Genomic DNA, 27,717 nt, shown 5'->3' on the forward strand with positions numbered 1-27,717 from the left:
CTATGAAGAAAAGGCAAGACTGCGGGTCTGCAGAATATCAGCTTTAAAGGCCACTCTTTGTTTGTGTTTGCGTTTAATGTTTTTTCCCCCCAAAACACTTTCTTCTGTAAGGGAATTCTCTTATCCTCTGCCATGTTTCTCTTTCCACCCTGTTGGATGGAAGATCTTACCCTGGGGTAGTGAACACATGTTCTTAAAGATATTTTTACTCTGGGTGTTGATATTGGAATACAAGAGTATGTCTTTGATATAAGAAAAAACAAAAATAAAAAAAATCCCTGTGTTTGCAGAGTCCTCAAATTTAATAGCCTGAATACTTGAAATCCCTTCTATTTCATACTTTCTCCACACCCTAGATTCCTTAACCCTAAAAAGGGCAAAAACGTAAAGGTACCTCAGAAAATAATTTTGTTATTTTCCAACACAATTAGGGCCCAGATAATACATTTATACATAATACATGTTTTTCTTTAAAATATTGCTTTTATTTGAAATTTTACAGCTTGTAGAAGTCATGAAAATAACATTGTAAAGATAGAAACATTTGCCTAGAGGTCAGCTGACTTGCTTGAATGCTGCTATTTTACATTTAGATAAAGATGGCAGATTTTATATACAAAGTCACACTACCTAAGTATTTGCAGGGACCCCATATCTTCACAAGAATCTGCTAAAAACCTTTTTAGGGTTAAAGATGTTACATCTCTTCCCAGCACCAAACAGAGGATTTGTTTTGTACTTTGGGAAATGACTGAACTGAAAGTAAAGAATGGATTGTTACTGAGTGAACACATCCTCTTTTTTGTTGTATTTGTGTATTCTCTGAATTTTATCTTTTTTTTTTCTGTTTGTTAGTCACGGCTTTCACTCAAGTGTGTGTGTGTGTGTCAAAGAGAGAGAGGAGGAAGGCTGAGATGGTATCAGTCGCCAGGCCATTGAACGTATTGATTAGTTACCTTTCTTATTAACATGCTGATTAAAAAGAGTAGGAACAGAAACAGACTCTAGCCACACACATTGAGACAGGGAAGACACCACATCGCCGGACAGGGAAGAAAAAGCAATGGATGCAGGAAAAATGGTATTGATATAAGATGGATGCATGGCACATAAAGGACTCAAACTGGAAAGAAACAAGTGGATTCCTGGGGTCTAGAGAACAGTGGCTGATGATAAAATGAAAGAGAGATGGGAAATGTGAATGCAAGCATCATCACACCCCAGGAACCAAGAGACAGAGAGAGGAGGGACGAAGAAAAAAAAATGGAAGAAAGAGGGGCAGGGAAAAGGATGCTAACCTACTGCATGGCAATCTCAGACCTTCCACCCACCCACAGAACATCTATTAGACTGGATACCCTTGTGCAGAACACAAGCTCTTATAAACACAATGCTGTAAAACCCTCACACCAACACACTTACTCACAGGCTGAAGATGTGTGACAATTCTGCATGGACAAAAATAACAAATCATATGTTGCATATATGTGTTTATATTGTTAATTTCTGCAAGTATTAATGTGTATGGGTGATTCGAATGCACATCTGTTGTTGTTGTTGTTGTTGTTGTTGTTGTTGTCGTTGTCGTTGTCGTCGTCGTCGTCGTCATGTGCTTCAATTAGAAAGGAACAAGCCATATATGTTGGATTGATCAGCCATGTCAAGTGTTGTGTTTTCACTGTTGTGAGGCATCAAACAAAGAGTTAGTGGAGGGAAGAGAGAAAGACAGTGCTTCTTATTCTGTTGGGCAAAATTAAGAGTTGTTATAGCATTGTTTTAGACTGGATGCTGGTCAATGACATTTTATAGTTTACTTGTTGACCTCCACATTTTCAAAATTTCCAAAATTTGATTTGAAGAAGGCCCTTGCTGTTAAATCATTTCACCTAATAGCAAATAATCTAACCCTATTGTTGTATTATTTTTAACTCATTTCTGTTAAGTTATTTCAAGAGGATTTAAGGACATCGGACATTATTAACAACGAATTAATCTGGATTGCATCATCTTTGTTAAACTGACGTTTCTTTTTTTTGTCAAATTTAATTAGGTTTAGTTGAATTTAAACGCTACATACAGTACAAAATATTAAAACGTCAATGCTATAATTATTAATTTATATTAAACAAAGTATTATATATGATATAAGAATACGAGTACTAATAATTCACATTGGTTATAATAGATTGCCATCCTGCATGTTGGCAGCACGCCCACGTTTCCGATCGATAAACAGAACCAAAACCACGGGCGCCTATTTGAATGCGGCTGAACACTTGCTGACGCTCAGAGGTTACATCGTAAAATCATAGAAAAGATTATCATTTAACACTGTGGCTGAGTTTGTGTATGTGACTAGTGAAACGTTACTTAAAACTAAAAGTGAGCATGTCCTTGTTCCCATAGCCTATTTGTGAGAATTATAAATCCCACGCAGGATAAGTCCTAAAAGAGTTCTCTATATACCTCTATTTATATAAATACTTATAAATAGGTAGGTCTATTTATAATTCTTGTGAATTGCAAAGTCTGAGAATCCAGTTTCCTGATCACCTTATGAAAAACCATTATAAGTCTTACAGGACAAATACCTTATTCTAAATGGCCTATTAATACCCTATAAACAGTCATTTATCAAACAAAACAATAATGCATTCAGTGGACATACACATACTGTATGAAGATGCTCTAAAATAGGCCTTTGGTTCGTGTGTAATTTGAGATGTAAGCCCTATATTTTGCATAGACAAATAATGTCGTGATTTTGATTTTGAAAGTGCAAAATTAAAAATTTTCAGAACCCGTTCATCTGAAACAGTGATATAATTTAAACTGTAGTTTAGATTACAAAATGCAAAGTTGAAAAGATACCGTGAGGTTCCTGGATAGCCTACTGAAATTAATAAATGCTGTTTACAGCTAGTTTGATCAAATAAATACAATTAAATACAAATACAATGATTGAAAAATATTAAATGTATATTACAAATATTAAATAAAATGTAAATATATCTAAAACATTTATTAAATAATCCTACTCTAGAAATGTTAAGTTATAGAGTATTACAGTGAGGCGCACAAAGTTTTATTTTCATGTTATTTTCTTTGCTGTTTCATGGGCCTGCTCTTCGAGAGATTCGGCCATGTTAATTGAGTTATTGACTTTCTTTATTGATCGACTTCGTTTTTATTATTCACCATGCGTCCTATTATTTTTTGACAAAATTCATTTGTTTTTGCCCCTTGATATTTCACATTAAAATGCGGGTTTTAGGTTGTAAGTAGTAATTGTATTTATTTATTTACCATTGACAGTATATTTCCGAAGCCCAAATAATAATAATATAAAATATTAACACTAAATAAGAGGCTAAAAATACGCATGGTATTGCTGTGCTACGTACACAAGCCTAAAAATCGAGGCTCACATTTTAGACTACTTAAAAAAATAATAAATTAAACTGGTTGAATTTAAAAAAAGACGAATGACAAAAGTAGATCAACAGTAGTAGCCAATAAGTACAGTAATTTATAAATTAGTACGCTATCATTATTATTATTATTATCTACAATTTCATCAACTAGTTATGCAGGGCACATTTATTCCGGAATACACAGATTTATATATATATATATATATATATATTTTTTTTTTACATATTGCTAATCATTTTTAAAGGAGGTTTTGAAGGCTGAATATTTTTTCTCTACGCTGCAAGCAAAGAACAGTCTTAAGCTACTAATACAAACAGTACTAAAATATTTTTAAACAATATAGCCCTTATTTAAATACATTTTGCCATGATAAATTGTATAAGCACAGGTAATATTTACACGTGACAGTTTCCGATTGTTTCTTTATGCTCCTTGCAGTGTATCGACACATAAATAAATATGTAGTCTCCAACTCTTTTTTTTTTTTACAAAGGTTTCAATACCCAAACAAGCAAGACAGTTGGCAAATGTGATCACTAACATTTATCTTTTGAGACTTGTCAACAGGCCTAAAATCCCAAAGCAATGGAAAACGGATCTCTACACAGTAATACAGATTTACAAAAAAAAAAAAAAAGACTTTTTCATCTATAGCTAGGAATTTTGGCGAGATGGCCATTATGCCGTACAGATATTTTGGAGAGTCCAATTTAAAGTCGAAATGTACTTCTATCTGTCATTCTCTCTCTGCTAAATATGTGGTTCTGTCGCATGTTCATCATTTCATTTATTCAATTTTACACATTTAGGCCTATACTTCGGATTAAAACAAATTAATTGTGATATATACTGCGTGATATAGGTTTACACTGTACAGATTTGTCTCTACATGATGTGAAGGATCAGCAGACTAATAATAAAAACTTTTTTACTGCATGTTTAGCTTCGAAGTAGATACGTGTTAACCTGCAGGCCTCTTGATACACCCCACTCGGGAGAAGGACATGGCCTGATCAAAGGCTCAAAGAACTCAATAGACAGGTATAAATAATTTACTAACTCGCTGGCTGCTGTTTTGATTTCCAAGGCTTGTTTAGATCATTGATCATTGATATGTGTCCCAGAAATAGAAAGAGAGAATAGGTAAAAAAAAAAAAAAAAAACATTCTGCGATGCTTTATGTTGCTGTACTTGTAGCTATCAGAAAACGCCCCGTCTAATTTAGGCGAAACAGAGCTAGCTATTTAAAAACACAAATGTATTAATAATAGCCTGATAATAATAAAAACAACGCACTAATGCCCTGCAACAAGTCAGAAGGGAACGTCATTGTGACACAATGATGATGGTGATGATCATGTTTACTGTTGTTACCCTTATAGTTGTATGTTGTTTTACCTATTATTATTATTGTTATTATTATTATTATTATTATTATTATTATTATTATTATTATGCTAGCTCTTGATGCTGTTATTGCTTTAGCCTACAAGTTCATGTCCTGGGACTTCTGTTTACTGACCAAATGAAATGTTGTCGGTTAACAAAATTATATTTTATTTTAAAATAATAAAATTAGTAAAAGGTTTAATGGAAATTTTAAAGAGTGCAAAGGGTCAACACTTCACTCTGGATCACAGTGTTTTCATTCAAGTGTTCTATCTATCCAGCCGCAGTGCGTGGACTTTCACCTCGACCCTCAAACAGAACATTTTTGCGGTAAAAGCTGACCATTTTAACTCCAGCCACACACTCTTGCTCCACACACACATACACCCCTCCTTTCCCTAGCCCTGCGCGGCGCGGATCGATAGTGCAGCATCTGGTGCGGGAAGACAGCGGTCCCACGTCGCACTGGAAACATTTTCAAGCGCTAGACTTGCTCATCTCTAAAAATTAAACTGACAGATAGATATGATTAATATTCCAAGTTGAAAACACCTCCTATCTCTCTTTCTCTCTCTCTCTCTCGGACATACATTCACGGCGCACTATTTTAGGCTAAATGACCGAATTTGTAATCTTGTTGTTTATTAGACCGCGTGTACTGTCAGGAAGAGGGTCATAGATGCGCACTGAAGCACTTCTGTGATTGAGAAGCAAACTCTTATGTTAATTGTCCACAACACTGTAAGCTGACAGCTGATAAGAAACTCTTTCTCTGTCACTGCGCTTTGTTGCTTCAGTTAACTGCCTTTAGCTGGAGCAAATAAAAATGCAGTTAATCCTCAATAAATGCTTTGGCTTTATAATTGGATTAAGCTGAGATATCTTTTTTTTTCTGTACATTTTCATAATTCTGAATTTTCTTGATAAATGCTCAAAGAACCTGGTCAACAAAATAATGGCACGAAATAGCCTACACTGTACATAAAAAATAAAATAATAAAAATAAAAAAATAAAATGTGACAAGAATGATTAAAGTAATTTATTAATACGAAGACTTGGCATAAACTTGGTATCTTTGTAAATTCAAGAAAAATCCTGAATTTCAATAAATTGTCTGTGTGAGTCTCATCTAACTCGCCGTCGCCCCACCTAAGACAATGGCCTCTCGAGGTCCGCAGGAGGGAAGGAGTTAACGAGGGTTGTAAATTCACCCCACATCTGTCAGATTTTAAGAGTGTGACGTACAGAGAGGGGGAGCTGGATGAAGAGAGAGAGAGAAAGAGAGAGCAGAGAATGAGTTGGGGCCGAGATCGATGAGGATACAGGAGGAGAAGGGCAAAACCCACAGAGATAGCCTAATGACAGAGAAGCAGTCCGATGCTTAGACAGAGATCGGGGCTCATTTTTGACACGTTCGCGGCATAACAAAGTCGGGCCAAGCGACTATCGTACGGCCTCACGCGTAATTTGTGTTGCATCCTCGACAGTTCTGGTCCAGCGAAAATCTAGCGGATAACGAGGACGGTGCTTTCTTTTGAGCGCCGAAATGTCATGATGATACAAAAAAAGTCGCTTTTATCTAAAATCGATTTGTAAAATTGGGATTTCTGGAGGTGTGAGAGAAACATACCACATTGGCGGCTTTTAATTGTGTTTATTTGGGGAGGCTGCCACGATTGTTTCGCGTCCATCCAGTCGCATATGCTGCGTTATGAGGTAGGCAACTCTAACTTAATTCTGTTCAAGCTGTATATTCCACCTAGAGAAGATTGTTGACATTAGTTTTGAATGTTAATAGAAAGTATGCTATCAACTGGCTTAATGCAAGTTATTAACATGTGAATACAATCAGTTTGTAAATGAATTTTATTATCAGAGCTATTAAACCTATATAATTTTAAATAAAGTCTAAATAAATTACCAATAAACAAATCAAAGTGATCATGATCCTCCATGTCTCTTTTACAGCTTTCCAGTTTACAGTCAATCACCCAGCCAACAGCAAAAGCACAGGGATGAACACAAGTGCATCTATGGAGTGCAGAATTAACTTCTATGGCCTGACATGGTGCTGTTGTGATGAAATGTCTCTGGGAAAACACTGAAATCAGACTTGAAATTTAAACAGCTTTATTTTATGCACAGGAACTATATTTTTAAATCAATTTGCAGAAAGCGAATCTAGACTGTAAGCAACGCATTTAAGAGCAACAGATACTTGTGACATAAGAAGTTGTAAAGACATGGATGGTAATATGGGAGAGATGTCTGTGCACAGTCATGTAGAGCTGGCTCACAGTCAGGACAGCCGAGCCATGCTGCACTCTCGGGATCTTACGGCTGCCTTCCCTCGTCCCTGTCTGGGGGGCCCATCCATGGGCCTGGAGTCAGAGCACCAGAGCCCTGGGTACGACCACAGCATGACAACTCTGGGGTACGGTAGGGATGCACCAACCAGCTGCGGCAGCACCTATACCACGCTGACACCTCTTCAGCCCTTTGATGACAAATTCCATCACCATCATCACCACCCTTGTCTGCCCGTCAGCAACGTCATCGGCAGCTTCACTCTCATGCGAGACGATCGAGGTCTGGGGGGAAACTACTACACTTCGTATGGAAAAGACTTTGGTATAGGACAGGGTCTGTCTCCTCCGCTGGGCAGTGCAGGCCTGGAGACTGCCATGCATGGCTACAGTAGTCTAGGGAGTCAGAATGGACACACTAGCCAGATACTTCCAGGTGGCCATGAAGTCCATATGGGCAGCAATGGGGGGAACATCTGTCGAACAGTGCCAGACTTTGGAAGGGAGATGTCACCAATCTCTCTGGGGGGAGAGCATGGGGTCAGCCACCAGCTAAACAAAATGGATGTCCATCAGCATACTCCCACCTACCACCCCCATATATACAACCAGAGTTATCAGCACCATCTCCCTAGCCAACAGGCCACCAAGCTGGGGGAGCTTCCTTCTTCCTCCCCATCCTCTTCTGGCTCAAGCCTGGGAAGGGAGGGCATGCTAACTGGTTCCCAGAACAGCGGTGCAGGAGAGGAGATTAACACCAAAGATGTGGCACAAAGAATCATTACAGAACTAAAGAGATACAGCATCCCACAGGCCATTTTCGCAGAGAGGGTTCTGTGCAGGTCTCAGGGCACTCTGTCAGATCTGCTCAGGAACCCCAAACCTTGGGGGAAACTCAAGTCTGGCCGTGAGACCTTTAAGAGGATGTCCCGCTGGCTACAGGAGCCAGAGTTTCAGAGGATGGCCTCATTGCGTCTGGAAGGTAAAATCCTTTAGCTTGTTTAATTGAATTGTAAATGCATGCGTTGTTGCAAAACAGAATGAGAAATCCTTATCAAATTAGCTGTACTAAATATGGGCCAGTATTGATAATGTGGTACATAATCTATATGATTAGCCATAAATAGAGCGAGCATGTTTTAATATTAGTTGGTCATTAAGTCACAATACATCAACAATATCTTTGACCAACAATTGCTAAACATTAAATCATTTTATTATATGGTAAAACTGGAAAATAAATTACTTGTTGTAATAATGCCAAATTAACACAGTGTATACTATAGAGTGATAAGGCATATTATTCAGCACATACCTAGTACATCACGCAGTGTTACAATGTTTTGACATTAACAAGGCTGAAACGGCAACTGTTGTCCTAAGCACACAAAGAGATCCAGAGAAAAACAGTAACATGAGAATAGACGAGGGGCGGGGGGGGGAGCGATACAGGGATGGGGCGGTTTTCAAAATGTCGGCTGGCATGCTGCAGCAGCCACTGAGGATTGTGGGGTGGGAGAGAAACGCAGTCGCACAGATTTTCCGAAATCTTTCTGAATCCCAAGCGATCAATCACCTAAGCATGAAATACGCTTCAGAATGAATTATTCTGCTTGCATTACCACTACAGTTATTGATTGGTGACCACTGTGCCCTCAGTTGTAGGGGTGTACCATGCAACGAAATACATGGAATCAATCAATGCTCTGTTGGCCTGTGTGCTGCTGGGTCCTACTGTTGTATTTGTGGTAGTCACTAAACACACTATTGTGGAAATCTTGTTGATTGGCACTACATTTTCATTATGGATTATACATTATCTTGCAACAATGTAAACACAGATTTTAAATTTTCTGTGTCCTATCATTTTACTCTAGTTCAGGGCTCAGATTATTATTTATATATAGATAGATAGATGGATAGATAGATAGATTTATATATGTATGTTTTTTATTATTGATATCTGTAAACCAAAAATTTCAAGGCCTATCAGCTTCGTCTGATAATAATACTTTCTTGAAACTTCTTAAGGCTTTTCTCAGTTTCTAGCCATAACACAAATAAGTGGACAAGTGGACACCTCTCTATATCCCTATATAACCCACTTTCCATGAGTGTTGACTTTTCTCATGCCCTTTGTTTAATTACTAGCTAGTATTGATTTCCTTGGGAAAGCAATGCAGAAGGATCCTGCACACACCTCCTGTGAATAAGCCGACGTGAGCAAACATTAGAATGCATGCTATACGCCTCTTATCTCAGAGACAGGAGTTTCACTTACAGACACATTTAATGATTATTCAGCTTAATGCAGTGGGGTTTTTTATCAAGCATTTATATAACACATATACATCCTTTTTTAATCCATCCATTTTCACTGTGGTTATTTGGAAGCTGAAATGATTCATGTACAGTGCAAACAGGCTCACAGCTCACACTGCACATTTGTTGCACTATTAATTCATTTTTAAAACTTTATCTTATTGGCTTGATTTATTGACTACATTATTACCTTATTATCAATCTTAATTTTGGGACTAATTTGTAGCCAGTTTTTCCAGGATATCCTATGTCCTTCTTTTCCTATGTCCTAACTCGTTTCTTTGGTGTGGATGTAGCTCATGTGGATATGTTCTGTGGGTTGTGTTTGTGTGCTTTTGCAAACTGGCTGAGCTTTGATTGGGAGAGAGAGAGATGAACAGAGAGAAATTCAGTCACAGGGCAGAGTACAGATCATTACTCTAAACCTCAGCACTTGGACAGCAGTGGGATTTCTCACACAAGCACTGAAGTCTAGAGCTCTTGTCTTAAAGAATCAAATTGATAAAAACAGCCTAAATATCAGAGGCTTTTTTGTGCTGTGAAATTTAGTTTGATTAGCAGCTGTACACAATAAAAATATATTTTATTATTTATTATTATTTTTTAGCCCAAACTATTTTTAAATAAAAGACTGCATTGTTAAGTTTTCTTTTCTTTCACCCCTGCTGACTGCAGAGACTGAATTTAAGCATTGTTTGCCATATAGAAGCTTCCTTTTCATCCAGCACTAAAGGGGTTAAACCTCCTCTATAGGTCGGATAGTCTGAGCAGCACAGATTTAATCAATAATTTCTATCAGCCCCTGGCTGAAACAAAAATCAGCAGGGGGTGGAGTAGGCAGGGAGCAGGGCTTGGGGTGGTGATAGGCAATTGGGGGGTGGGGGTGGTTTATGAAAAAGGCTTTCGATCACGTTTCAACTACATGAGACAATTGGCATACATAATGATTTGGACCTGCTCCCACGATCATAAGAAATCTATGGGGGGATGTTTATGTCTGTAAGTGTGGCAAAGAGCGTTGGATTTATAGCATGGTAATTCTTACCTTTTACACATTTTACACATCAGGAAGCATTTAGTTAATGGTCACTATTATACTGGCAATAGCAGGTCGGGTGGATTGAGAGAAACCGAGTTGTTTGACTATGCTTAGTCTGAGAAAGAAAGGTAAAATGCTGGGCATGTGCATGTGGGCTATGGCGTTAGCCTTTTACCTGATTAGCCTGAATTGAAACTGCATATTGTGCTGCTATAAAGGACACTGGGATGGTGTATTTTGCTATCATGCATTTTGAGGACAAGTGACTTTCTTAATGTCAGAGGTGGGAGCAAGTCACACGTTCAAGTCACAAGCAAGTCTCAAGCCTTAACCATCAAGTCTCAAGTGCAGTGCAGACAAATCAAGCAAGTCAAGTCAGTGACTCACCTCAAGCAAATCAATTTGAGTCCTGATGAGTTTCAAGTCGAGTCAAGCCACAGTACTAAAATAAATAGAGGTTAATATTTTAAATAAATATTTATTTTTGCTCTGAAAAGATGAACTTGTATACATATCTTTACATTCATTTTTTTATATGAATTGTATAACAGTAATGTGGTATAATGTGCTATGTTAACATTGGAAAATAAAATAATATAAAATTAAATTAAATTCAGATACTAACACAAAATGTTCAAAATTGCAACAGAAATCCACTCTACATTATTGTGTCTAAAATACAAAACCAGTCAGGGAAAACAGTAAATATTTTAAATTAAATCTTCTTATGTTTAAAATAAATCTTCTCTAACTTTAATTGTATTACTTTTTAAATAATGCAAGGAAATTCATTTCATACTACGAATAATATAATCAAAAGTGTGTTTGTGTGTGTATGTATATATATATATATATATATATATATATATATATATACAGGTGCATCTCAATAAATTAGAATGTCATGGAAAAGTTCATTTATTTCAGTAATTCAACTCAAATTGTGAAACTCGTGTATTAAATAAATTCAATGCACACAGACTGAAGTAGTTTAAGTCTTTGGTTCTTTTAATTGTGATGATTTTGGCTCACATTTAACAAAAACCCACCAATTCACTGTCTCAAAAAATTAGAATACATCATAAGACCAATAAAAAAAAACATTTTTAGTGAATTGTTGGCCTTCTGGAAAGTATGTTCATTTACTGTATATGTACTCAATACTTGGTAGGGGCTCCTTTTGCTTTAATTACTGCCTCAATTTGGCGTGGCATGGAGGTGATCAGTTTGTGGCACTGCCGAGGTGGTATGGAAGCCCAGGTTTCTTTGACAGTGGCCTTCAGCTCATCTGCATTTTTTGGTCTCTTGTTTCTCATTTTCCGCTTGACAATACCCCATAGATTCTCTATGGGGTTCAGGTCTGGTGAGTTTGCTGGCCAGTCAAGCACACCAACACCATGGTCATTTAACCAACTTTTGGTGCTTTTGGCAGTGTGGGCAGGTGCCAAATCCTGCTGGAAAATGAAATCAGCATCTTTAAAAAGCTGGTCAGCAGAAGGAAGCATGAAGTGCTCCAAAATTACTTGGTAAACGGGTGCAGTGACTTTGGTTTTCAAAAAACACAATGGACCAACACCAGCAGATGACATTGCACCCCAAATCATCACAGACTGTGGAAACTTAACACTGGACTTCAAGCAACTTGGGCTATGAGCTTCTCCACCCTTCCTCCAGACTCTAGGACCTTGGTTTCCAAATGAAATACAAAACTTGCTCTCATCTGAAAAGAGGACTTTGGACCACTGGGTAACAGTCCAGTTCTTCTTCTCCTTAGCCCAGGTAAGACGCCTCTGACGTTGTCTGTGGTTCAGGAGTGGCTTAACAAGAGGAATACGACAACTGTAGCCAAATTCCTTGACACGTCTGTGTGTGGTGGCTCTTGATGCCTTGACCCCAGCCTCAGTCCATTCCTTGTGAAGTTCACCCAAATTCTTGAATCGATTTTGCTTGACAATCCTCATAAGGCTGCGGTTCTCTCGGTTGGTTGTGCATCTTTTTCTTCCACACTTTTTCCTTCCACTCAACTTTCTGTTAACATGCTTGGATACAGCACTCTGTGAACAGCCAGCTTCTTTGGCAATGAATGTTTGTGGCTTACCCTCCTTGTGAAGGGTGTCAATGATTGTCTTCTGGACAACTGTCAGATCAGCAGTCTTCCCCATGACTGTGTAGCCTAGTGAACCAAACTGAGAGACCATTTTGAAGGCTCAGGAAACCTTTGCAGGTGTTTTGAGTTGATTAGCTGATTGGCATGTCACCATATTCTAATTTTTTGAGATAGTGAATTGGTGGGTTTTTGTTAAATGTGAGCCAAAATCATCACAATTAAAAGAACCAAAGACTTAAACTACTTCAGTCTGTGTGCATTGAATTTATTTAATACACGAGTTTCACAATTTGAGTTGAATTACTGAAATAAATGAACTTTTCCACGACATTCTAATTTATTGAGATGCACCTGTATATATATATATTAGTAAATTGCGTTAATGAACATGCACGGTATTTTTTATTGTGGCCACTTAAAAATACTGTTAATACTTCTAGATACCTTATTATCCGAATTGTTTAGAATTTTAGAATTAACCAGTTAAAATGTATAACACTGCGTGTATGCTGTGTAAAAATGCGGTCAGATTTTCACATTAATCTAACAATAACGGCAGACGGGCTTAATTAAAATGCAAATTCGCTCTCTGACAGTAGGTGGCGCTTATGGCAGAACTATAGCTGTTACCCTGGTAACCCCTGTACACAAAGCAGCCCTGCGCTTATAAACACTACTTTATTAGACAATATACGGAGGTAAGATAAAAAGTAAATGCCATCGAAACTTTTCTGAAGACAGTCAGTACCCTTCAGAGATACATTTATATAAAATAGTCATAAAGGTATTGCGTTCAAGGGCTTTAGTTAAAGTCTTAAGAAGTCATAATCACTATGAGAGCACTTGGATTTCGTCGCAAGTCATTCTGTATATTTTATACTACTTGTCACGTTTTAAATAAAGTGTTGTGACTGCAAATCTGCCTGTTATGTTTTTATATTGCCAACAAATGGTTATGGTATATTGTTGACTGTTGAGAAGGTTTAAAATAGGCACACACATTTAGAGGCAATGTCGGGTCATTTCAAACTTGTCGCGCTACAAAACAGGAGATTAATCGTGAATCATTTTAATTAACTGACAACTCTAATACATTTGAACAGTAATTTTACATATTAATCTTTCTGGATATGAAATGATAACGAAATGATTTACTTACCTTTCCTTGTGGTTTTTGAAATGTCTGATGAAATTCGAGGTTGTATCGGATATTTTTGCGTTGCATATTGTGCATCTGGCAAATCTTTTTTTATTCACACGGTCCAATTCGTAATCTTTATATCCAAAGGAGATTATTTTGGGAACTCGACAATCATCTGTCATTTCGGCGCGTTGTGAGCGCAGCGTTAACTGCGCAGATGCAGATCAGTAGTGCTGGCGGGCTTACATATTTGCATATGAATTAACTGATGTCGCAATATTTTTTTAAACACATTTCATTAGTGTTTATAATAAGTTATTGAAAATAATAATAATAAAAAACATTAAAGTCATTGTCGAGTCATGCAGTTCAAGTCAAGTCTCGAGTCACTGGTTCTCAAGTCAAAGACTATGTTCAGACTGCAGGCAAATCGGATTTTTTCTCAAATCAGGCAGACTGTCCGCACTATTAATTGCAAGTGATCAAATCAGATTTACGCGTTCAGACATAACCAACCTATCTGCATGGGTTGCTTTGGTAACGACGTAGGCGTACCCACGTGACGATGCTTTCACAACAGAAGCGTGAAAAATGGAAGTGCAAAATCTCGCTCTCCATATAAGCGCCCTGTCCAGTCGCGGTGCAGAACTCCTCCGTCGCACAAGAAAAACTCAGCGACGGAGGAGACTGGTAAATATTGTGATGTTCCGTGCTGCAGTCACCGATTTTTGACGTTATCGTTGTGTGTCGCGTTAAGAGTGACGCAAATACAATCTGGATATGCAAAAAATCGGATTTTTAGTGGCAGTCTGAACATAGCCAAAGTCAAGTCATTTTCTTCATTTAGTCAAGCAAGTCACAAGTCCTTAAATTTGCGACTCGAGTCAAGTCATGTAACTCGAGTCCCCCACATCTGCTTAATGTTTTGTTTGTTTTTCTGGTTGGTGTTAATTAAATGAGTCATGGTTTGTTCATCTGTTGTATTTGTTATAGATTATTATTGTTCAGCACGTTTACATTCTTTTCCCTTCTCACTTAATCTTCATTATCCTGAATTCCCTCTCAGGGATCAATAAAGTACATTTATATATCAATCAAGTTGGCAGTTGTCTGATAGAGACTCTCTTTGGTTTTCAGGCAATAATTTGGTAAATACCCAGTGTGGTATTTAGTTAAACAGGATATTATGTTACACGAAAAGCTGTATATTATTGTAAAATTAAAAATGCAGGATACAGAAAACATCTGAAACTGATCTTTCACTTAATCGCAAGCAAGCTTGTTGCATCTTACATTCAATGTTTCCTGTTTTAAGATGTTGAACTCTTTTTAGCTTGCAACCATAATTTCCTTAATATAATAATATAATAATTAAACCTATTATTTGCACAACTGTCTCTCCCTCTTTCTATTTTTTTCTACAATGCTTTATATTGTCTTTAAAGACACAAGCTACATATTAGAATAGCCACATGGAAATAAATATTCATCAAACAGGATTTCTGCTTTTTGCAGTTAAGAAACTGTAGAGGACATCTGATACTATAACAACAATGAAACACACAAATTTAGATTTACAAGCCTTATATTTGTATACTGCTAACATTCTCTCTCTCTCTCTCTCTCTCTCTCTCTTTGTCTATTTTTCAGCTTGCAAGCGTAAGGAACAGGAGCAGTCTAAGCTGGAGCGAAACCAGGGGCCGAAGCGTACCCGGCTAGTCTTCACAGACCTGCAGCGTCGCACACTTATGGCCATTTTCAGAGAGAATCACCGACCTACCAAAGATCTGCAGATCACTATCTCCCAGCAGCTGGGCCTTGAACTCTCTACCGTAAGCAACTTCTTCATGAATGCTCGCCGGAGAAACGTCAACCGCTGGACTGAAGAGGGCCGTCCATCCTCCACTGGCTCATCAGGGTCAAGTACTTCCTCTCCTGCTGTGACCTGCTCCAAGGCATGATAGGAAAACCAAGCATTTTTGCTCTGCACACGTTTACCTGTAGCTGAGAAAGTTTGAGATTTTTAATCAAGGATGATTTTATTTAGAAATCAAAAGCATATGATACCAAAGATAAAGACTTTACAAGGGTGATTTCCAGAGTTGTCTAGGCGAGACAGGATTTGATTGTAGTTTTAGTGATTATTTTAGCTTTAATTGCAAAGGATGAAAGACCAACACATTAGGGCTCATAAAATCATTCACAAATTGACTTAATCTCTGTGGATGTTTATGAGAAGGTAGCAAACAGATATTAAATCGGTTTGTTTATTATTTCATAATCCGCATTACAATTTAAAATCAGTGCAAGTTCCAAACATTACTGATTTTAATTTGTTGACGGTGACAGATGGAAAGTGATCGTCAAAATTATATAAGGGCATTGAAGGTTCTTAAGAATTACGATTTTTAGACAATTATGACCAAAGAAACAAAGCAGGATGCAAATGAATCTTTCAAAGATTATTTAATGTGGAAAAAGTACTGGACAAAGAAACTGCAGCTAAAACCAAAATACGGACACATTTTTCAAGAGCTTGTTTTCTTTTTTATACTCAAAGTTGAAATCCTGCACCAATATTACAGACAGCCAGGCCATGTCTCATACTTTTCAAAAATGGCATCTGCTTTGGGACAACCACAGACTCAGCACAGGATGGAATCGTGTCCTCTCAAACAATGAGGTTGAACTGAAGACACAGTGATGGGGGAGGGGCAATCATTACACTTTCAAACTTGGCTGATTGATTGATGAACCTCATGTGACGTTCTGCTGATTGACTGCAATGAGGAAACCAAAAAGCTTTCGCCTCTGGCATCAGTTAATTTCTGATACACAAATAATTTCTTAGATGTCACACTGAGGATGGAGAAATCTTTCCCCATTTTTTTTTTTTTTTTACAAATTTCCAAGCACACAAGCTGGCTGATGGCTGTTCATCCTGGAAAGCTCAAAATGACCTTAACCACAATGAAAAAACTAAACGCAATGTTGAAACTTGAACTGAACATGAACTGAAAACCACTTTGTGTATTTATAATTATTTATGTATTTATTTCCAATCTTCTAACTATTTAATTTATTTATTTACTAGGTACCTTCAGTATTTATTTCTGTGTTGTTTGTGTATGACAATGACCCTGTCTCTGATAGGAGTCCCAATACCAAAGATGAATATTTGTCCTCCCTGAATGTCCAACTTTTCTCATCTTCTGAACTTTGTGTTCATAGTATCTTTATATCCAGGCTAGTGTTAAACCCATCCATGGTAATACTTCACATGTGCTGCATGTTAAGACCCTTTACTTCACAGCCTAACTGAAGTTAGAGTTTTCTTCCAGCTGTGCATGAAAACTGCACACAAATGGCTATAAATGCCAGAAGATTCTATATTTAGACTATTCAGTCTGGCTGGGCACTGGGTGCGGATGTTTAACTGTGATATCCTGCATTGCAGTTCACATTTACTGTATGTTGCTCATTGGTGCTGCACCCCAGTCTTGCGGGGTGGGCTGTGTTGGACGTTGAGGGATAAATCGTACCTTTTTCAATGCTCTTTCTCATTCCCCTGTGTTTAAACTTTGCAGGGTATGTAGTGAGGCCCCTTCACAGCATGCACTTGAAAGAGGGCCCATGAAAGAGGCCATCGACTTTTGCCAACTTCAAAGAGGCCCTTTTTATTTGTGTCCTCTCGGAGGCTGTGACCGGCTCTCGGCACTTGGTCAGACCCATGGGCTTAGGGGGAGGGGGGGCAGATCAGAGACTAGCTGCATTACCAAATCATGGCAAGAAAGGGGTGGGGTGGGAGTTTGGGTATGGGAATTAAAGTTTAATGAGCAACAGTTGTAAGCGTGCTGTGCACAGGGCAAAGGGTGTCAGCATGTGTCTCAACACTCCAGGTCACCCTGTTGCAGTTGTGATTTGCCAGTCTTCTCTTTTCTTAGAGGCTTAATGATTTAGGTAATTATAATTTCAAAATTACAGTGGTAGATGATTAGAGATTACACGCAACCTGTAGTGTCTTGAAGGTTACATTTAGCATTTCGGAGCCAGCACATCATGGAAGATGCTTTTGAAGTAATTTAGTCTTCAGTGCCTCCTAGTGGGCATTTTATTCACACTTATTGTTGAATACTCTTAGGCTACATCCACACTAATAGTTTTTCATTTGAAAACTCTAACGAAGAATGTTATGCCCTAATAGGGAGCATTTTCGTTGGAGGCAAATGCTATTCTAGTGTGGATGAGAGGCGAAAACGTAGCAAAATTGGTGTGGACCTGGCCTTTATTTGTAGAGAGTCACAAATAAAACCAATTCTAAACAAGTTCCGGGAAAGGAACAATGAACATGCCATGTTTCTGCAGTGTTTGTTAACCTCTTCAGTTATATTTGAATCCAACCCCTATGTCAGGTGGCCGTTATATTACAGACTTTGAACTGTGGCATTCTGTTGTGTTCTGGCCCTGCGTAAATCTGAAATAATATTTCTATTCCACTGTCCATCAAGGGGAACCTGTGTGGCCCTTTTGTTCTACCCAACAGTCCTAATTTCATCTACCTCAACTGTATGTGATGTGTTGTGTAGCAGAGGTGTAACTGTACCAAAGATCCCATCTGTTCAGGGAGTGTTTGTGTGTTTCTAAGTTTTTATAGCCAAATGTGCTGGAATCAATCCGTTAACAACTAATCACAGCCCTACCTGCAGGCAGAGAGAACCTTATGGTTTGTCTATGTATGAGTGGGTGTACGAGTGAGTGGGAGAGAGAGTGAGAATGAGAGATTGCAGAACATTTCAGTATTAAGACCAAATGGGAATGACAATCGAAGCAAGAGAGGGGGTCTTGCTGATCTTAAGATTGCTTATCCCTTCAAAACAAAAACATGTAGAAGAGTTAAAAGGATAGAGACCAAAATATGGCAAATATGTCTGAAACAGTCTCTACAAATGTGATGCAATGATATTCTAATTCTGTCATAAGAACCATGTAACTCCGGAAGAAAAATAAAACCAACAAGAACCAGTCTTTTGTTGGATCACAACACAGGCTAACAAAATTCTTCCCTGTAGAGGCAGGGCACTCAAACATAGACATTGGTGTCTGGAGATGAACTTATTTATGGTTCAGAGAAGCAGACTTGAAAAGGTAGCAAGTCCTTTATTTATTTAAGTCATCACTCATCTAAAATCCCTTTCTGCTGGTGTGAACATTTGTGTCATTTTATGCCATTGTCCCCTTGTGTTACCTTATGAATGTGGCTAATCAACCAAAGGTGTAAAAATCACAGCAATCTAAATGTCAATCATAATTGGACATTGTGTGCCGATTTAAAAAAAAAAAAAAAAAAATTCCTTTAATACCTCATGTGAAACTGTTCGTTGTGATGTTGCACTGAATAAAACCAAGTCATTTGTAAACTTACTGAAAAGTGTGAAAGCCTATTTCTTTTTAAGGATTTAGAAAACGCCAAAAGAAAACAGTTCTAAAATAGAATATTTATTTTGTAAGATATTCAAGATATTTAAAACACATCAGAAATGTAAAATCATTTACATTTAGAACACACAATCACATCCTAGAAATTAGATTATACAATAATAATTTTCTTGTGACAAGTTCATACATTTCAACAGTGTTTCAGTTACATAACTGGATAGCAGGCATATGAAGCAATTCCACACATGTTGTTCCGATTTCGGGCTATACGGATGTAGCCACCATCTCCGAAGTAGGTGCCCCAGCTGTTAAGGCCAAAGACAGATTACATTATGTATCAATACTTCAAAATCACTACTTCGATGTTTAGCTAGTTCTACTCCGCATGTAATTTCCATACTTTATACAAGAGTTGATCAAAAACAATTCATCCACTCCTCATGAGTACTTGTCCCAAATAAACAAACAAAAAGGACCCAGTAAGTTATTGATTTGACCAATTGTCAAGATAATTCTGATTGTATTCCTTACCTGTTTTTGACCAGCCAATAGTCCTGTCCATCCATTGTTCCGTATCCCACAGCTAGCACTGCATGGTTCACTTTTTTGGTGCAGGTTGGGTCATTGTAAACTCCTGCGAACATTTGACAGATTTGAGGTAACCTCACAATAGATGGCAACAGATGCTTACCCCCCCTAAGGATTTTAGAAATTTAGAAAGTAGAAGTAGCCATGCCACAACAGAAAAAGGCTACCCAAGCTGAAATACGTATAGAAAGAAATACCTACCACTGCGGTACATGACAAACTGTGGGCGGGTGGCATCAATGGCTACTGAAATGGGCCCAACGTTAGCCAGAGCCTGCTTCAGGGCCTCCTCATCTCCCTGACGGACGAAATAGTAATTTGTGCAGTTTGCTGCCTGCTGGATTGGATTGTATCTGCACTCCCTTTGCTGTAGGACATATTTATATATTAGATTTTACATTATGATAATGGATTACAGCTTGAAACAAACAAAACCAAGCTAATCACCAAATATTGATGCATGTTAATCCAGCCATGTAAAACCCATTCAATATATGCATGCTTCAAAACAACCCATGACCACCCCATATCTCCAGGACTACCCTCATATCTCAAGGTTAAGAGGTTTTATGCTTGACCCACAATCATACTAAGACTCATTTATACAATCATATTCTAAAAGGAAATTCAATCTTATTGGAACAGTTACTAGATAAACCCCCCATCAGAAGAAAAAAAAAACAAAAAAAAAAAAAACACCTTACCACTCCTTCATAAGGGTAAGATGACTCGGAGTCTATTCCACCATTATCAATGACATACTGGAAGGCAGAGGTCATAAATCCACCATTGCAGCCCTTGTTGCCATATTTGGAGGAACAATCCACCAGGTTTTGAGGACTGAGGTCCACCAGCTTTCCTGTGATTTTCTTCAGTTGTCCTTCAAGAGCCCCAACCGAACTAAACGCCCAACAGGAACCACAAGCACCCTGAAAGCATATAGTAGCATAAAACAAGAAACACAAGTATTGATATTAAGGGAACTTCTGTTTCACATGACAGAAGAAACCACCTTCTGAAACATCACTGTCATCATAAAGAACATTTTAGCAAGTTGCAATTTCAATATGGTTAATGAAGTTATTTCTGGTTTGCAAGTGCAGAGAGGAAGCCACAGGAAAGGGGAAATATCCCTCAAACACTGACTAAAGAAAAAAAAAAAAAAAAAAGATATACAGGTGCATCTCAATAAATTAGAATGTCGTGGAAAAGTTCATTTATTTCAGTAACTCAACTCAAATTGTGAAACTCGTGTATTAAATAAATTCAATGCACACAGACTGAAGTAGTTTAAGTCTTTGGTTCTTTTAATTGTGATGATTTTGGCTCACATTTAACAAAAACCCACCAATTCACTATCTCAAGAAATTAGAATACATCATAAGACCAATAAAAGAAACATTTTTAGTGAATTGTTGGCCTTCTGGAAAGTATGTTCATTTACTGTATATGTACTCAATACTTGGTAGGGGCTCCTTTTGCTTTAATTACTGCCTCAATTTGGCGTGGCATGGAGGTGATCAGTTTGTGGCACTGCTGAGGTGGTATGGAAGCCCAGGTTTCTTTGACAGTGGCCTTCAGCTCATCTGCATTTTTTGGTCTCTTGTTTCTCATTTTCCTCTTGACAATACCCCATAGATTCTCTATGGGGTTCAGGTCTGGTGGGTTTGCTGGCCAGTCAAGCACACCAACATCATGGTCATTTAACCAACTTCTGGTGCTTTTGGCAGTGTGGGCAGGTGCCAAATCCTGCTGGAAAATGAAATCAGCATCTTTAAAAAGCTGGTCAGCAGAAGGAAGCATGAAGTGCTCCAAAATTTCTTGGTAAATGGGTGCAGTGACTTTGGTTTTCAAAAAACACAATGTACCAACACCAGCAGATGACATTGCACCCCAAATCATCACAGACTGTGGAAACTTAACACTGGACTTCAAGCAACTTGGGCTATGAGCTTCTCCACCCTTCCTCCAGACTCTAGGACCTTGGTTTCCAAATGAAATACAAAACTTGCTCTCATCTGAAAAGAGGACTTTGGACCACTGGGCAACAGTCCAGTTCTTCTTCTCCTTAGCCCAGGTAAGACGCCTCTGACGTTGTCTGTGGTTCAGGAGTGGCTTAACAAGAGGAATACGACAACTGTAGCCAAATTCCTTGACATGTCTGTGTGTGGTGGCTCTTGATGCCTTGACCCCAGCCTCAGTCCATTCCTTGTGAAGTTCACCCAAATTCTTGAATCGATTTTGCTTGACAGTCCTCATAAGGCTGCGGTTCTCTCGGCTGGTTGTGCATCTTTTTTTTCCACACTTTTTCATTCCACTCAACTTTCTGTTAACATGCTTGGATACAGCACTCTGTGAACAGCCAGCTTCTTTGGCAATGAATGTTTGTGGCTTACCCTCCTTGTGAAGGGTGTCAATGATTGTCTTCTGGACAACTGTCAGATCAGCAGTCTTCCCCATGATTGTGTAGCCTAGTGAACCAAACTGAGAGACCATTTTGAAGGCTCAGGAAACCTTTGCAGGTGTTTTGAGTTGATTAGCTGATTGGCATGTCACCATATTCTAATTTTTTGAGATAGTGAATTGGTGGGTTTTTGTTAAATGTGAGCCAAAATCATCACAATTAAAAGAACCAAAGACTTAAACTACTTCAGTCTGTGTGCATTGAATTTATTTAATACACGAGTTTCACAATTTGAGTTGAATTACTGAAATAAATGAACTTTTCCACGACATTCTAATTTATTGAGATGCACCTGTATATATATATATATATATTATACATATATATATTTTTTTCTCTAGTCAGTGTTTGAGGGACATTTCCCCTTTCCTGTGGCTTCCTCTCTCAAAAAGAGGAAATATATAATATATTCAATATTTTCCATTGGTGAACTTTGTCACATGTAATCAGTCTTCATGCAACAACTTATTTTTTTATTTTTTTTTACCATTTGCAACATATAATTGAAATTGATATTAGGGAGGATTTACAAATGGAACCCCACAAGTGTGAATTTATCTAAATTAAAATGAAACTAAATGGATTGAATATCGAAAATTTGCCTTCTAGTTTAGTCAAAAGAATACACAAACTTTTTTTTTTTTTACTTTTTTTTGGAACTTAAAAAAGAAGAAGAAGAAGAAGAAGAAAAAAAAAAAAGCGCTTTCTAAACCACAAACCTCGTTTTAAAAAGTTACGTGCCCGGAAAGAAATAGGGAAATTTAAGTAATAGTTACATGCTCAAGTAACGTCAGTTTCTGTTGTATGTTTTCTAAAATTATGATTCCAAACTTGTGCAATCAACTCTGTTCTCTGCACTGAGTAGGGAAGGAGACTATTGTCAAAAGGTAGTTACTGTATATTATGTTACGTACAGTAGTCAAATAAAGAAAAGCCTCCATCGCCATCACTTACAGCAGGGATTCTCACAGTTCTTTGGAATGAGATCTACTTTTTTTAATCAAATAATTTCAGCAACATCTACCATGCACAATATATACACTGACACAATACCAAAATTTCAGTGGTCAGTAGTGAAATTTGACGATTTTCAATACCAGCTATAATACCATGTCAACTAATAACACTAACTAATTTGTTATGTATGAATTTTCAAGTTCTCAGTTATTCAAGACTAGTGAGCAGTCAGTAATAAAAAAAATTATAGAACAAATACAAATTAAGAAAACGGTGCTTTTTTTGAACAGCTTTAAAAGTTTAACAGCAGTATCAAGTATTCATGTAAACATTTGGAATGAAATGTGACAAAACTACAACTGGGCTTCACTGTATAATAAAAATACATTAATACTATTAAAGTTACCCAGCCAAGAGCAGAAAGTGGTTCTCGTTTTCTTTTTATGCTTGTTTGATTATTAATAGCACAAGACAGCAGCAGGTCTATTAGGTAACATTAACACTTACAAGTCTGACATTTTGGTTCAATTTCACTTTTTCCCCATTGTTTATGTTCACTTTACAGAACTCTCCGTTCACATGAACACCTCACTAAGACAGGCATTTGTGGAATTTTGAGATGTATTCAGGCACATTTTCAGAACACACGCGCATGTTCAGCGCACACACATAAGCCGCCTGTCAGTCAAACAGTGAGCAGCTATTACTAAATCGCTAGAGAATTACACAATTTTCAACAGCAGAATAAGAACATGAACTAAGTGACACATACCTAGGCGATTTTATAAATATAGCAGATTATCATTTAATTATTTACATTTTCCTCAGGCTACTTGTTCGGTCAGACAGGTAAAATTCTCTTTCACTTGCCCCTTCAAAAATCCACTTGTATAACAAGCGGACAAGCGTTAATGTCGAGCCCTCCAAAAAGCTAGTTGAGCAGAAACCAGACAGCATTCTATCAAAATTAAAGATTTAAGCATACCTGCATCTTTACACTGGTGACATAGCCTCTCTCTCTCCAGTCCAAAGAGTCCGGGGGAGGATCCCCAGAAGAGCCCACAATATTTGCTGTTTGCCTCTTAAGGCCAGGAGGGATATGGGTCACAGCAAACGTTTGCAGAATCTCCTCTGTCGTCTGCAAGTCAACACAGCACAAAAAAATAAGAAATCTTTGAGACTTTGATACAAAAGTATTATTCGTCCACTTCTGGACTGAGGATCATTAGTGTACAGAACATTTATTGGGAAGAATTTACTTAACACTCATCTTTAGTCACCCATCCCAAACCAAAACCCCAAATATGTATTATTCAGATCAGTGGAGGACACATTTAGGTAGTTTGAGTCTAAGCACACACGCTTGAAGTGACAGACTTCGCATGTTGTTCTTTTATACAGTAAATAACTACAGCTTGAATCCCACATTAAATTCATGCTCAAATTAAACAAGGAAATCAAGCAGGACTCACCAGGTCACCCATTTGGTTCATGCCCAAATCATAGGTATGCATACCCATGGAGGCCTCCAGGTTGTGGAGTGTGATAAGCTGAAGGTTTCTCTCCCACAACTCCCTCCTGCCCAGTTCCTCAACCTGCAAATAGACACACGCAAGATAATGCCGAACATATACTTGTACACTGACACCTGTGTCTGCCATCACTGGATTTATTCCAGTTATTCATTTTAAATGCTTCCATTTTAACTACTGCTGTCAGCGTTAACGCATGCAATTAATTTAAAAGGTTTAATGAGTACATTTTTTCTTAATTGCGATTAAGGCAATTTGACATTAGATGCCGACATTTTATTCAGCTCTGTGTGAGTTGTAAACACTGAAGGTGGGGCCTTTGCGATGTCTTTAGTGGGGACATTACACTCAAACACACAGCATCAAGTCTGTGCCAATGATCAAGTGCTGGAGAAAGAACCTCTTATAAAACTAATGCTGAAGGGACTTTGCAGGACTTCACTGAAGTCCTTCACACATCTTTTGAAAATCAGCATTTTACCACATGCATGTCAATTCTTATAAGCCGTGCAGCTAGTTTTTCTCCCGGTTGACGTTCTGCTCAAATTTAATATAATTTCAACTTTGTACCCATTGCCGCAGAGCTTTTGAAGTGTCAGCTAATGATCACTTGACAGTTTGGATACTGGAAGTGCCACCGCTAAAAGCAGAACAAGACGCGCTTTTCATATGGAGTTCAATGCAGCGCTTGATGCCCTGACATGAATCATGTACATTCCATATCTAAAGTGAAAAGACTGCTGACTGATTAATATTAAATGAAGGTTTAATGCGCATTGCAATGAATACTAGTTCTTTCAATGAGTCAACATCCCACTTAGATTTGGTAAATGTTTAAGGTTACTCAAATTGGAGCTATTTTAGTGAATTTCTGTCTTTATACTGTGGAGTTTGGAAAATGTTAATAAAGCATTTTTGTTACATACTGTATTGTTTTGTTCTATTGTGTTGTTCTTTCCAAAGAACAAATAAATGCATTATGACAGGAAATAATATATTTTATATATATATATATATATATATATATATATATATATATATATATATATACACACACATACATATACACACACACACACACACACACACGCGCGCACACATGTCAAATTTTACTACGTTTAAAATCTGAGATTAATCGCAATTAACTATGAAAAATTATTAGATATATCGCGATTAAAAAAATTAAAAAAAAAAATTTATCTACTGACAGCCCAAATTTGAACACGTCATAACATCCTAATACAATCAGGTTCATATACTCACCTCACTGGAGTAAAACTTGCCATGAGTCTTCTTCCACATCTCCCAGTGCTGGTCTAGATTGGAGTTAAAATGGGCCAGTGCTACGCCACAAAACACTGCAAACAGCAAGCTCCCGAACATCTTTGCCTGACAAGTGCGAAACACCACGATGAACAACTACTAACACGCACGGACACATCTTATATGCGAATATATTATCAAATTATGTATTGGCAACTGGTCATTCCATCTTTCAAATTATAAAGAGGAAGATGTCATTTCAGTGAATGGTATTTCTGAAACATGTCTACAGTTTAAAGGGTTAGTTCACCCAAAAATAAAAATTCTCTCATGATTTACTTACCTTCAAGTCATCCAAGATATGTATGACTTTCCTTCTTCGTCAGAACCGAAATTAAGATATTTTATTATTATTATTATTATAAAAAAAAAAAAAAATTAAGCTAATTTTTTTTAAGGGTCAGTATCAGAAGTAAGCATATGGATAAAAAGGCTAAACAGCAAGAGGGAGGTACCCAAATGGGGTCACTAAAGAGAACGAGATAACCGATGAGCCGAATTGAGGAAGCAACGGCTGTTAGATCGACTCCACTCGATGCCTCATTACATTACATTATTAAATTGTTTCTCCATTTTCTTCTGTTTTACTTAACACAAACCCACAGATAGCCTCCTAAAAACGATGATTAAACAATATCACGCACAACAACATTCAAAATCTCAATGAGGAAAAGCTGTCATGAAAAACCTACAGCCACTACATTGATTAAAACCGAAAGAAAAAGCAAGTTCTGAGAGAAAACTTTTATTTGAAAAAATATACATAAAACACATGAAGGACACTACATTTCTCAGATATGGCTTGGCTCACCTGTGCACTCTCGATAAGCTGCACTTCTAGTCGTTTGGAGAGGATGTGAACAACAACGTCGGTGAGTTCCTGGTTGCTTTACTTTTATTTTGCTCAATCACGTGTTAATATCTGCCTTTTCCATGTGGCTAACTTTTTGTTTCGCCTAGGAAAAATACATTAATAAACAATTAGGCCTATATTCATTTTAAACGCTAATATATATATATATATATATATATATAATTAAATAAACTATGCAAACATATAAATAAATTAAAGTAAATAACTAAATGTTTTACAATTCACATTAATATATATGCCTAATGGTAGCATAGTGTCTTATATAAAACAAGTTAAAGCCTTCAATTAAGAAATGGATTTGATCGATGTGTTCTGAGTCCACTCAGACCTCAAAAAAGCTAGACGCTGTGCAGAACGCAGGTGAAGAGAACGGTCAAAGACGGCCGTCTAGTGTGGACGGACACTAACACTTTCGGAGTGTGGTAAAGACTAAGGCACAGATGTAAAGGGATACTTCACCCAAAAATGTAAATTCTCTCATCATTTACTCACCCTCATGCCTTTCCAGGTGTGTATGACTTTCTTTCTTTTGCAGAACACAAACGACATTTTTTAGAAGAATATCTCAGTTCTGTAGGTTCATACAATGCAAGTGAATGGTGACCAAAACTTTGACGCACCAAAAAGCACATAAAGGCAGCTTAAAAGTAATCCATACCTTCTGAAGTGATCCAATCGGTTTTGGGTGAGAACAGACCAAAATATAACTCCTTTACCACTCTAAATCTTGACATCAGCAGTCTCCTGGGTGATCATGATTTCAATCTTGATTACACTTCCTAGCTCCATCTAGCACAGAGCAT

The 27,717-nt window shown here is 37.6% G+C and overlaps 2 protein-coding genes and 1 long non-coding RNA gene across 3 annotated transcripts; 1 reads left to right on the plus strand and 2 right to left on the minus strand.

Moving 5' to 3' along the window:
• Window positions 1-485: 485 nt before the first annotated feature.
• LOC127452792 (uncharacterized) lies at window positions 486-14,125 on the minus strand. The gene is made up of 3 exons (XR_007899312.1): window positions 13,759-14,125; window positions 10,880-10,934; window positions 486-1,678 (listed from the first exon to the last, which is right to left on the minus strand). It is a non-coding gene; the product is annotated as an uncharacterized LOC127452792 (long non-coding RNA).
• On the plus strand, window positions 6,437-19,084 carry LOC127452788 (hepatocyte nuclear factor 6-like). The gene is made up of 3 exons (XM_051718507.1): window positions 6,437-6,541; window positions 6,794-8,113; window positions 15,391-19,084. The coding sequence occupies exons 2-3, from the start codon at window positions 7,069-7,071 to the stop codon at window positions 15,699-15,701; spliced, it is 1,356 nt and encodes a 451-aa protein (XP_051574467.1). The 5' UTR covers window positions 6,437-6,541; window positions 6,794-7,068; the 3' UTR covers window positions 15,702-19,084.
• Window positions 19,085-19,215: 131 nt separating this feature from the next.
• On the minus strand, window positions 19,216-26,996 carry LOC127452791 (cathepsin S-like). Its single transcript, XM_051718509.1, has 8 exons — window positions 26,852-26,996; window positions 25,981-26,106; window positions 24,658-24,780; window positions 24,171-24,323; window positions 20,469-20,693; window positions 19,966-20,131; window positions 19,708-19,810; window positions 19,216-19,481 (listed from the first exon to the last, which is right to left on the minus strand). Exons 2-8 carry the CDS (start codon window positions 26,098-26,100, stop codon window positions 19,382-19,384), a joined length of 990 nt encoding a protein of 329 aa, XP_051574469.1. The 5' UTR covers window positions 26,101-26,106; window positions 26,852-26,996; the 3' UTR covers window positions 19,216-19,381.
• Between the last annotated feature and the right edge of the window lie 721 nt (window positions 26,997-27,717).

Source organism: Myxocyprinus asiaticus, chromosome 15 (assembly GCF_019703515.2).
Source record: "Myxocyprinus asiaticus isolate MX2 ecotype Aquarium Trade chromosome 15, UBuf_Myxa_2, whole genome shotgun sequence".
Taxonomy (NCBI): Eukaryota; Metazoa; Chordata; class Actinopteri; order Cypriniformes; family Catostomidae; genus Myxocyprinus; species Myxocyprinus asiaticus.

Coding starts and splice junctions, on each gene's coding strand:
- LOC127452788 (XM_051718507.1), top strand. CDS start 7,069: ATGGATGGTAATATGGGAGAGATGTCTGTGCACAGTCATGTAGAGCTG. Junction 8,114..15,390: donor GGCCTCATTGCGTCTGGAAG/GTAAAATCCTTT, acceptor TCTATTTTTCAG/CTTGCAAGCGTAAGGAACAG.
- LOC127452791 (XM_051718509.1), bottom strand. CDS start 26,100: ATGTTCGGGAGCTTGCTGTTTGCAGTGTTTTGTGGCGTAGCACTGGCC. Junction 24,781..25,980: donor GCAAGTTTTACTCCAGTGAG/GTGAGTATATGA, acceptor GTCTATTTGCAG/GTTGAGGAACTGGGCAGGAG. Junction 24,324..24,657: donor TGAACCAAATGGGTGACCTG/GTGAGTCCTGCT, acceptor GTTGACTTGCAG/ACGACAGAGGAGATTCTGCA.